The sequence below is a fragment of the Gekko japonicus genome, unplaced genomic scaffold (assembly GCF_001447785.1).
Source record: "Gekko japonicus isolate JY-2015 unplaced genomic scaffold, Gekko_japonicus_V1.1 scaffold2249, whole genome shotgun sequence".
NCBI classification, from domain to species: Eukaryota; Metazoa; Chordata; class Lepidosauria; order Squamata; family Gekkonidae; genus Gekko; species Gekko japonicus.
Genome location: NW_015173741.1, coordinates 68,371 through 78,817, shown reverse-complemented (window position 1 = coordinate 78,817; position 10,447 = coordinate 68,371). Strand labels below are relative to the sequence as shown.

Genomic DNA, 10,447 nt, shown 5'->3' with positions numbered 1-10,447 from the left:
TTTGAAGTTCTGCAGGGGTTCCCTGGTCTGAGCTCCCCTGAGCTTCCCTGCTGAATCTGTGATCCCGGCAGGGGGAAATCCTAAGCACCTCCATCTCCTTTGAGACTGAGAGTCGAGGGGAGATCCTGGTCCCTTCCACCCTAGAACTGTTCATGAGGGAGGAAACTGTTCTCTGCTTCCAGGGCCTGGTGTCTTTCAAGGAGGTGGCCGTGCACTTCACCGTGGGGGAATGGGCCTTGCTGGATCCAGGCCAGAGAATACTGTACAGGGAGGTCCTGCTGGAGAATTATAGGATGGCGGTGTCTGTGGGTAAGAATCCCTTTGACAGGTGCTCAAGGGAGGAGATGCTCTTGTTATTATTGAAATTCCCTAATCCCAGCTGCCTTTGAATTTCCTGGTGAGTCATTTTCTGAAGTCTCTTTAGAAAGGAAGGAGCCTTAGCTGGCGGCTCCATGTAGGATCCAAATGAGAGGGCCTAAGAGGTTTGGGTGAGGTGCTATGTAGTATTTTATAAGCCCCTTTCTGAATCCTCCCACCATTCTTTTCACCGTATAGCTGGTGGAGGATTCAGGGTAAGAAAACAGTGGCTGGGCTGTGGCCACCTCATGAGTTGCTAGAAGCCAGACAGTGCCCACCAGAGCCAGCATTCTGCACTCAGATTGCCAGCAAGTCCCCCAGCATTCAGGCCTTCGTTGGGGCTGTTTTCCAGAGTCATCTTGACTGGATGTTCCAGGACTTGAACCTGAAAATTTCTATTTGTGCCTTACCAGTGAGTTTTGTACACTGCTTCTGGGTACCATTTTGAGTCCAGCTTTATCCTATAAATACTAGAAGCCTGAACGCTACACCTCATTCCAAGCAGGAAGGGTCCAATTGCCAGAAAAAATCCTTTAACCTGGACTCCCAGAAATAAGTGATTGGTACCAGGGGTTACCAATGGAGCTGCGGTGGCTCAAGTGGTTAAGATGCTGAACTGCAGGCTGTGGAAGGTCAGTAGTTCAGCTGTGCGAGACCCAAGTGTGCCACATGACGTAGTAAGCTCCTGTCTCTAGTTCCAGCTCCTGCCAAACCTAGCAGTTCAAAAGCAAGAAATTGCAAGTAGATAAATAGGTACCACTTTGGTGGGAAGGTAACAGCGTTCCGTGTGCCTGGGCATGTAGTCATGCTGGCCACATGACCACGGAAATGTTTTCGGACAGCACTGGCTCTTTGGCTTGGAAACGGAGATGAGCACCGCAACCCTAGAGTCGGACTCGACTGGCTTTCGAGCAAGGGAACCTTTACCAGGGGTAGTACAAGAAGGAGAAGCTGGAGTCAAGGTGTAGAGTCAATGTTTTGCTCGCAGAAAGCCCCTCAATCCCTGTTCATCTCTAGCTACTCAAGGTTCTCAAAGGGAAGAGAAAGAATTGGGAAGTCCACTCTCTGCCTGGGGCCTTGGGAAACCAGAGGCAAGGGGAGTCCTCAGCGCCGGGCAGGATGAACCAGTGGTCTGACTATAGTGGTTTTCTTATCCTTACCTGTTTTTGCTTGAGAAGGACGCCGTGGTTCCACACCGACCCTCATCTCCTGGCTGTAGGAAGAAGGCCTCTTTCTCCAGAGCCCCACAGAAGTGGCTCAGTCAGCAGGTAAATGCTTGGATGTGTCATGGGAATCCCCTTTGCCTGGGAACTGCAGCTGCAGTGTGTGTTCCATGTGTGCTTCTTGTGTGGTAATAAAACATTCTGTATTCTACTTTTAGACTGGTTATTAAGAGCTCTCATAAAGGGAAAGATCCCCATAGACATAGGCAATGTTCCCTCTAAGCTGTGGGGTCTTGTGAGCAAAAATCCTACTTTGTGAGCTACTGGCATTAAAGCTGTGAGCGAGCGATTTGGCTACTGCATAAATTAGCTTGCTTTGGAGCCATCCTTCCTGAGCCAAGACAAAAATGTGTGAGCCGGAGGCTAAAAATCACTGAGCTAGCTCACACTAACTCAGCTTAGAGGGAACACTGGACATAGGTAGGACGAGCCTCGCTGATACCCCACCTCTCACTGAGGCTTGGCCATTTAACTAATTTCCCCCCAGTCGGCAATTTAGCTTCTTAAATCAAAGCTGGTGAGGGTAACACTATGGAAGCCAGTGTGGTGTTGTGGTTAGAGCTTCAGAGTAGCATCTGTGAGACCCAGGTTTGAATCTCCATCTTGCTGTGGAAGCTCACTGGGTTGATTTTGGATGAGTCACGTAATTTCGGCCTAACCTACCTCACAGGATTGTTATGTGGAGGAAGAGGAGGAGGAAAGAAAAATGTAAGCTACTTTGGTCCCCACTGTGGAGAAAGTTGGGGTGTAAATGAACTAGATAGATAATCAATATGGCTGAAGAGGAAGGTTGGTGAGGAGGAGAGAATGTGGCAGGGAGAGGATATGGGGATTGCCAAGAGGAGGGAAGGAGAAACTAGTGTGTGTGTAAAGTGGTGGTGGCCACGGGGGGGTGGGTATTCTTCAGGAGCCACCGTGACTTTGCTGTTCAGACAAACGGGGGGCCCCCTGGATGCTCTGTCAGTCCAATTCCATGCAGTTGCCAGCTTTTCTCACTTGTTTACTGTACTATCAAGCGTGTGTTTTTATTTATCTAATTTTATATTCAGTTATAACCATAGTAGGTTAGCGGATATCAGGCAGGTCTAACCCCCACCCCACCCCCCGGTGCTGCCATGGACTTCTCCTTTTTCTCTCGGACAAGATAATGCTGTGAGCGTGTCTTCCCTCGTTTCACAAATGCACAGTCTCTCTTTGGTTTCCTTTTTTGGTTTTTTTTTTTAATTAAAAAAAATTAGGACTGTTACAGGTTCCTCTAACTCACAAATGAAATCAGGTGTTCATTCAACGTAGGGGGAGACTTTTAAAAATTATCAAAGCAGAGAAGAAGAAAACAAATATACCCTTTCCTCAAAAGTGTCTGGCTGTGAGCGTGTTGGGGATGGAACTTGTCACCCAGAAAGCGGGTGTCCTATATACTGTATAAAAAGGGTGTCAACTTCACTGGGCTTTGCGGCCTCCCTTTCAGTTAACGCTGAAGCGTGTCTTGTGAAGTGAGCGATTGCAAGAGATTTTGGAGAGCCAGCAGGCAAAGATGAAGCACTCCTGCCTGTTGCAAGATGCTGGCAAGGAGCCACCAGGAACGGGGGCGGGGGGGGCAGGAGGGGGCTGCAGCACTGCCCTCAAGTGGAGTTGTACACTGTGCTGTAACATTTGAACTTTCACAAGAGATGTAATAATTTTGATAATAAAACTACTTAACTTGAAAATCACGGTTCCCCTTATGCTCTTTTACCATTTCCTTGGATGATGGACAGGGCTGGTTTAACTTTCAGGTAGCGGAAAGGGCTTTGAGTTTTACCACTTAGTGTCTGGGTTCCTAGCTTCTAACCCTCACTGTAGTGCAGCAACAATTTATAAGGTGGTATTGTGTGCTTGAAGGTTTTGGAGAGCTAAGGTGAGAGGTCTGTTCACAGTCTAAATACTGTTCAACCTTCCCTTTCTAGTGTTTGGAATTGGGCAGAAGTGCCCTAACTTAAGTAGCATCCCTCAGTAACATGGCCAAAACTTGGAGGATTGGTTCCATCCACCTACTCGATATTCCTCCTGGCTCTTGGTCTAGCTCCATCCCCTTCCGCTGCCCCAAAGCCTAACGCCTTAAACGAGTTTGCCTCTTTTTCTGTCTCCATGTCATACAGTTAATGAAGAGGATGGAGAAAACGGCTTTGTCATGGACATACTAATAGCATGCCATGTCTCTGTACAGTCATTCCTAGCAACCTCATGAGTTAACCTAGACTGTGGACAAAATGGCAACTTTTAAGGAATCTACAAAGAAAATCCTGCAACGATGAGAAACTCCCCATCATCCACCAGCCTTTGGGACCTCAGTGCTGAGAACGTGTACAAAGGGGAGGTGAAGTTCCCAATAAGTATATGGCATGGCTCCGGTTAGGGCTGGAAGCCATGCCAGAGCAGTTAGAACTCATGGAATGTCAAACGTTATGTCAGTACAAGCATTTCCCAGCCTGGGGGTTGGGACCCAAAAGCCTTTGAAAGTGAATCAGAGGCCGGCCCTCCCTAATAGCTGCTCTAGCCTCTTTCTGGAGGCTTTTTGTTCACAGCATATGCATGTTGATTCATAAAGAATCAAGTATCCTGGTGGTTACTAGAGTGTGTTTCTTTTAATTTTTTTTTTTTGGGGGGGATTAGAAGGAATAATGGAGGAGGCCAGGGTGGAATGTAACCTCCGTGTGCAAAGGCTGTGTATGTTGGAGTGTCACTTGTTTGGGGTTCATCATGGGGCCACTGCAGCCTTTGCCCAGTGTTTGTTGGCTTCTCGGAAATACCTGGTTGGCCTGTGTAGGAAATTGAATGCTGGGTTAGGTATGTGTCAAGGTCATCGTTTGCCCTGACCCGGATAGCCCAGGCTAGCCCAATCTCGGAAGTTAAGCAAGGTCCGTCCTGGTATTTGGATGGGAGACCACCAGGAATACCAAGGTCATGATGCAGCCTTGAAAACCCTTTGGGTCATCATAAATCAGCTGTGACTTGACGGCAACAAGGTCATAGTTTACCAAGGGCTCAAAAAAAAAACAACTTAGGCCAACCGTGGACGGGTCGTCTACCAAGCAAATCTTGATTAGTGGGTTGCTGTGCCCAAAAGGCTGGGAACCATAGAGCATCATAGGTGATGTTGAGCCCACTTGTATTCTTCACTCATGTGGTCAAGGAGTAGCCAGAAAGTGAATTCTCAAAAGTTTGGTTGGGCATGGTTGCTGTGTCTAATATCTGGGGTGGAAGAATTTCTGTGTGGCCCTTTTATCATGTCTTTCAGGAGCAGGATGATAGAAGCCAAGCCGGGTGTAACTGGGAAAGGCTATGTACACAGAGGTCACAGAAAACAGAATGGCAGCTCGCTGACAGTAGCTCACAAAGTAGAATTTTTGCTCACAGGACCCCATAGCTTAGAGGGAACATTGCCCTACATCTCTATAGTCCGCTCCGTTGGATGTGGCCTGAACCTCTTCAGCTCCCCATCTTCAAGCTGAACCCCGGTGGGGGGGAGGGAGGTGCTAGTTTGAGGGAGGAGGGGGCATCAGGGAGAACCTCTTTCCCCAGCCTGGTGGGGTCCAGCATGCCGGGGGTGAGTTCCCTGTGTCCCCCCCCAGAACATCTGGAATTCCAGAGGGATCCATCAGGCTCTTGAGTCCCTCACCCTTTGATCCAGTCTGGGTCCCCCTGTTCTCCAAGGCCCCATCAAATCACCCCAGTCGTTTCCAGTGATTTTGTGGAGAGATGGAGACAGACTATCTGGACAGAGATCTTTTCTGTACAGAGGAGGAATTGGGGATGGAGGCTTCCCTCCCGATTCCGAAGGGGAACTCCGCCACAGACTTCAGGAGGCGAACTAGCCCTAATTCTCTGTGGAAGATGCAGATAACTGGCCCACCTTTTCTCCCCTGGCAGGCAGTGAAATGACGGTGGAGAGCCTGCCTGAATTGCCAGCTCAGGTAAGGGGAAGAGTCCTGTGGGAGGGGGGTCCGCAGGGGGTGATTTGGGTGGCCCCTCCTCAGTTCCAGCCTCTAGAGGACCCCTCTCCTGCCCTTGACTTGTGGGGCTGCAGAGGGTCCCTGGGGTGATCGGGTCTGGGCTTCCCCTGTGAACCTGCCGGGAAAAATCCTCCTTGTCTGCATCTCCTTGTATGGGGGTGGGAGATCCTGGTCACACCCCCACATATAGCTTGCCCCAGGGCTTCTTTTTTTTAAATAGAGGTGCCAGAACTCTCAAGAGGGAGATGAAGTTTTCAATTTGTATACTGAAAACTCGTGAACTTTTAAAGATTTTTAAAAGAATTTTGTCCAAGAGGTTCCGGAACTCCATTCCAGTGCATTCCCCCAGTCCCTGAACTCACCTGTCGTGATTCCTCAGGAAGGAAACTGTTTTCTGGTTCCAGGGACGGGTGTCTTTCGAGGAGGTGGCTGTGTACTTCGCCGTGGAGGAATGGGCCTTGCTGGATCCCTGCCAGAGAGCGCTGTACAGGGAGGTCATGCTGGAGAATTATGGGATGGTGGTCTCTCTGGGTAAGAATCCCCTTAAAGGTTGCTCAAGGGACAAATTTCTTTTGTTATTTTTGATGTAGATGAAGCAGGAAAGGGTTAGTGGGGAAAATGCCCTGGATTTTCCTCCTTTGGTTTTTCTGGCCTGCCATTTTCTAAAATATTTTTCCAGAGGGGGGAGCCCTGATCTGGTGGATCTGTGTCAGATTACAGTGAGCGGGCCGAGACACTGAGGAGTGCTTTAATACATGCCCATTTATGAGTTACCTTTGAGAGTTCATCATGCCTTGTATGGATCATATTGCAGTTTTTAAAGAACCCTGCAGGGGAGGCCAACATTACTGTCCCCATAACACAGGTGGAGAATTTTGGGGTTGGGGGCTTAACAGTTTGGCTGAGGCTGACTTGCGAGTGGGTAGAAGCCAGAAAGTCTCCATCAAACACCGCTGTATGAGCTCTGCTAAGCAGCAACGTGCCAAGATTTCAGTCCGAGGCCTTTTTGGGGCCTGTTTTCAGGACTCCTCTTGACTTCATGTGCCAGAGATTGAACCAGGGACTTTCTAGCCTTGCGTGACTTCTATTTTATCTGCATCAAGGTCAAAGTGATGCTGTTTAGACTGTGTTGCAGGCGAGAAGGCTTGGAATCCCTGAATAATGATCTAGTCCAGACTCCAAGAAATAAGTAGTGGTTCTGGGAAAGGCCTGGAGCTTGGAGGCAGAGCAACTTTTTTGCAGCAGGTCCCCAATTCCATCCTCAACACCTTTTTCCAAGAAGTAGGCTTCGAAATGCCCCTCTCTGCCTGAGACCTTGGAGGGACAGAGGCAGCTGCAGTCCTCAGTCCTGGGCAGGATGGGCCAGTGATCTGACTCTGAGACTTAATCTCTTAATCTCTTTTTTCTTCACGCAGGATGCCGGGGTTCCACGCCTGCCCTCATCTCCTGGCTGAAGGAAGTAGGCCTTTTTCTCCAGAGCTCCACAGAAGACCCTCAGTCAGCAGGTAGATACTTCACGGGAACCCCTTTGCCTACAGGAAAACCCGCATGATCAGCAAGAAAAGTGCAGGTATAATCAAAATGCTGCTGCAGGACAGGCTGATCTGAAGAAGTTCCAGAGCAATTTCATACAGAGATGCATCAGGCAACATCTCTAGATGGAGGCCAGTGTGGCCTAGTGATTAAGAGTGGTAGACTCTTATCTCGAGAATCAGGTTTGATTCCCCACTCCCCCTCCATGTGAAGTCTGCTGTGTGACAAAACATTGAAACTAATCCTGCATGCTGTATGGTTTGAGGCTCAATTCGTATCACCATCACAGCTAACTAGAATTCTGCTGAAGCAGTTTGGTGTGGGGGCAGTGGAGGCCCGGAGGGGGATTCACTGCTCCTCTGTTCTCCTGGCTGTTTACCTGGAAATTGGGAACCTAGCTAATTGCACAAGGCAGATGGAATGTAGGAGCAATGTGGTCGGCACTCCTGTGGCAAACCCAGGACTGTTAACGTTTTTCCTGCATGGAGGACACATCTGCTGATATGCTAAATTCATCATGTGAAGCTACCTTGGCAAAAAGGATTTCACATTAAAACAATAAAAAAAGGGATGACATGTGGGAAAGCAGTGCAATCTCCTGCCTGGAGATTGGTAACCCGAAAGTATTTGTGTGCTAACAGCATGAGAAGTCTGGTGATTGCCTACCAGTCAGTGTGACCTTGGCAGATAACAGAGAGCTTACACACACATACACACCCACATTCCTTAAGGATGCTAGAATGCTTGAAACTTTCCTCTACGCAGATAGACGGAGGAAGAGAGGAGGGGGGGAGGAAATGGGGGAAAACGGAGCTTATAAAATAAAAGCTGGGAAGCCGAGAGGTTTCAGATCAGTTCCTGCAGCCGTTTGTGTCCTGTCGTCTTTGCTCGTGAACCCTGCACCCCACACCCTAACGAGCAGCACCTCAGTTTGGTGCCAGTTTGGTGTAGTGGTTAAGTGTGCAGAGTGTAATCTGGGAGAACCGGGGCTGATTCCCCACTCCTCCACTGGCAGCTGCTGGATGACCTTGGGCAAGCCATAGTTCTGTCAGAGCTGCTCTTGAAAGAGCTCTCTCAGCCCCACCTACCTCACAGGATGTCTGTTGTGGGGAGGGAAAGGGAAAGGAGTTTGTAAGCTACTCTGAGACTGTGAGTGAAGGGCTGGTTATAAATACAGTCTTCTCTTCCTCCTTCAATTAAAGCAGCCCTGATTCATATCTGTCCCTGTCAGGATCTGCCTGTTCCTTAGTGTTTGGAAGTTCGCCTAAACAGGTTCACCTTTTTCCCTGTTGAGAAATGTAGAGGTCTTCCTTCCCATTACTTCATTCTGATCCTTCTATCTGTTTAGGTAACGTTTGGGAGAACGAGAATGAGGGGGAACATTCAAGGATGTCACTTGGTGGAGTAACAGACAGAGAAAAGGTGAACAGAGAGGATAGAGAAGAGATGCAGGAGGGGAGGAGGACACAGAAGAATGGGGATCTATACAGAGGTGTACGAGATCAGAAAATGGAAATCCAAGCCAAAACCTACAATGGAAAGAAGAGGACAAAAAGTACTAAGTGCGGGGATCATATCAGTCTCGATGCCCACGTGGGCATCCACAGAAGAGAAAAATGTAATAATTGCCTGGAATGTAGGAAGAGTGTCAGTCGAAGTGAAACCCTCACTTCCCATCAAAAGATCCATATAGGAGAGAAACCGTATCAGTGCCCTGAGTGTGGAAAGTCCTTCAGTTGGAGATCAAAGCTTTCTTCTCATCAAAGAATCCATACAGGAGAGAAACCATATCAGTGCTCAGAATGTGGAAAGAGCTTCAGATTGAGTAGCTCCCTCACTTCTCATCAAAGAATCCATACAGGAGAGAAACCTTATCTGTGCTCAGAGTGTGGAAAAAGCTTCCGTCACAGTTCACACCTCGCTTCCCATGAAAGAATCCATACTGGCAAGAAACCATATCAGTGTTCAGAGTGTGGAAAGAGTTTCCGTAAGAGTTGCATCCTCACTGCCCATCAAAGAATCCATACGGGAGAGAAACCATATCAGTGCTCAGAGTGTGGAAAGAGCTTCAGCCAGAGTAGCACCCTCATTTCTCATCAAAGAATCCATGCAGGTGAGAAATCTTTTCTGTGCTCAGAGTGTGGAAAGAGTTTCCATAAGAGTTGCAACCTCATTTCTCATCAGAGAAACCATACAGGAGAGAAACCATTTCAGTGCTCAGACTGTGGAAAGAATTTCCGTAAGAGTTCCACCTTCATTTCCCATCAAAGTATCCATACGGGAGAGAAACCATATCAGTGCTCAGAATGTGGAAAGAGTTTCCATAAGAGTTGCAACCTCACTTCTCATCAAAGGAACCATAGAGGAGAGAAACCATTTCAGTGCTCAGAGTGTGGAAAGACCTTCAGTCAGTATTGCACTCTCACTTCACATCAAAGAATCCATACAGGCAACAAACCATATCATTGCTCAGTGTGTGGAAAGAGTTTCTATAAGAGTTCCAATCTCACTTACCATCAAAGAATTCATACGGGAGAGAAACCATATCAGTGCTCAGAGTGTGGAAAGAGTTTCAGTCAGTATTCCACCCTCACTTGCCATCAAAGAATCCATACAGGAGAGAAACCATATCAGTGTTCAGAGTGCGGAAAGCGCTTCGCTCAGAGTCACACCCTCACTTCACATCAAAGAATCCATACAGGAGAGAAACCATATCAGTGCTCAGAGTGCGGAAAGAGCTTCAGTCAGAATTGCACCCTCACTTCTCATCAAAGAATCCATACAGGAGAGAAACCATATCAGTGTTCAGAGTGTGGAAAGAGCTTCAGTCAGAGTAGCGCCCTCACTTCTCATCAAAGAATCCATACAGGAGAGAAACCATATCAGTGTTCAGAGTGTGGAAAAAGATTTAGGTACCGTTCGCACCTCACTTCCCATCAGATAATCCCTACAGGAGGGAAACCATATCCGTGCTCTGAGTGAGGAAAGAGTTTCCGTTAGAATTGCAACCTCACTTCCCTTCAAAGAGCCCGCACAGGTGAAACCATATCAGTAGTCAGAATGCAGAAAGAGCTACACTTGGCGTGACACACGAATATTCACATAGGGGAGCAACCGCATAGGAATGGGCATGAAGAGGCTGATGAAGGCTGATGATCTAAAATTCGTCATGTAATATGTTTGGATGCTTTTATTAGTTTTCATGGATTGTCATTTGGTAACAGCATCGAGCTTGTTTTGTGATGTCTGAATAATCTTATGTCAATATCAAACACGTTTTATGATTTATTTTCGTTAAAAGCTGTATGAATATTAGGCCCCAGGCTAAGAGCACCTGCATGA

The 10,447-nt window shown here is 47.8% G+C and overlaps 1 protein-coding gene across 1 annotated transcript in view; it reads left to right on the top strand.

Annotated features, from left to right (window-relative positions):
* Positions 1 to 10,217, top strand: part of LOC107120690 — a 190,185-nt gene extending 179,968 nt beyond the window's left edge. Inside the window, 1 exon segment of the mRNA XM_015423453.1 lies at positions 8,752 to 10,217. Within this exon segment, the coding sequence (XP_015278939.1) occupies positions 8,752 to 10,087 (1,336 nt within the window). The 3' untranslated portion in view covers positions 10,088 to 10,217.
* The last annotated feature ends 230 nt before the right edge of the window (positions 10,218 to 10,447 follow it).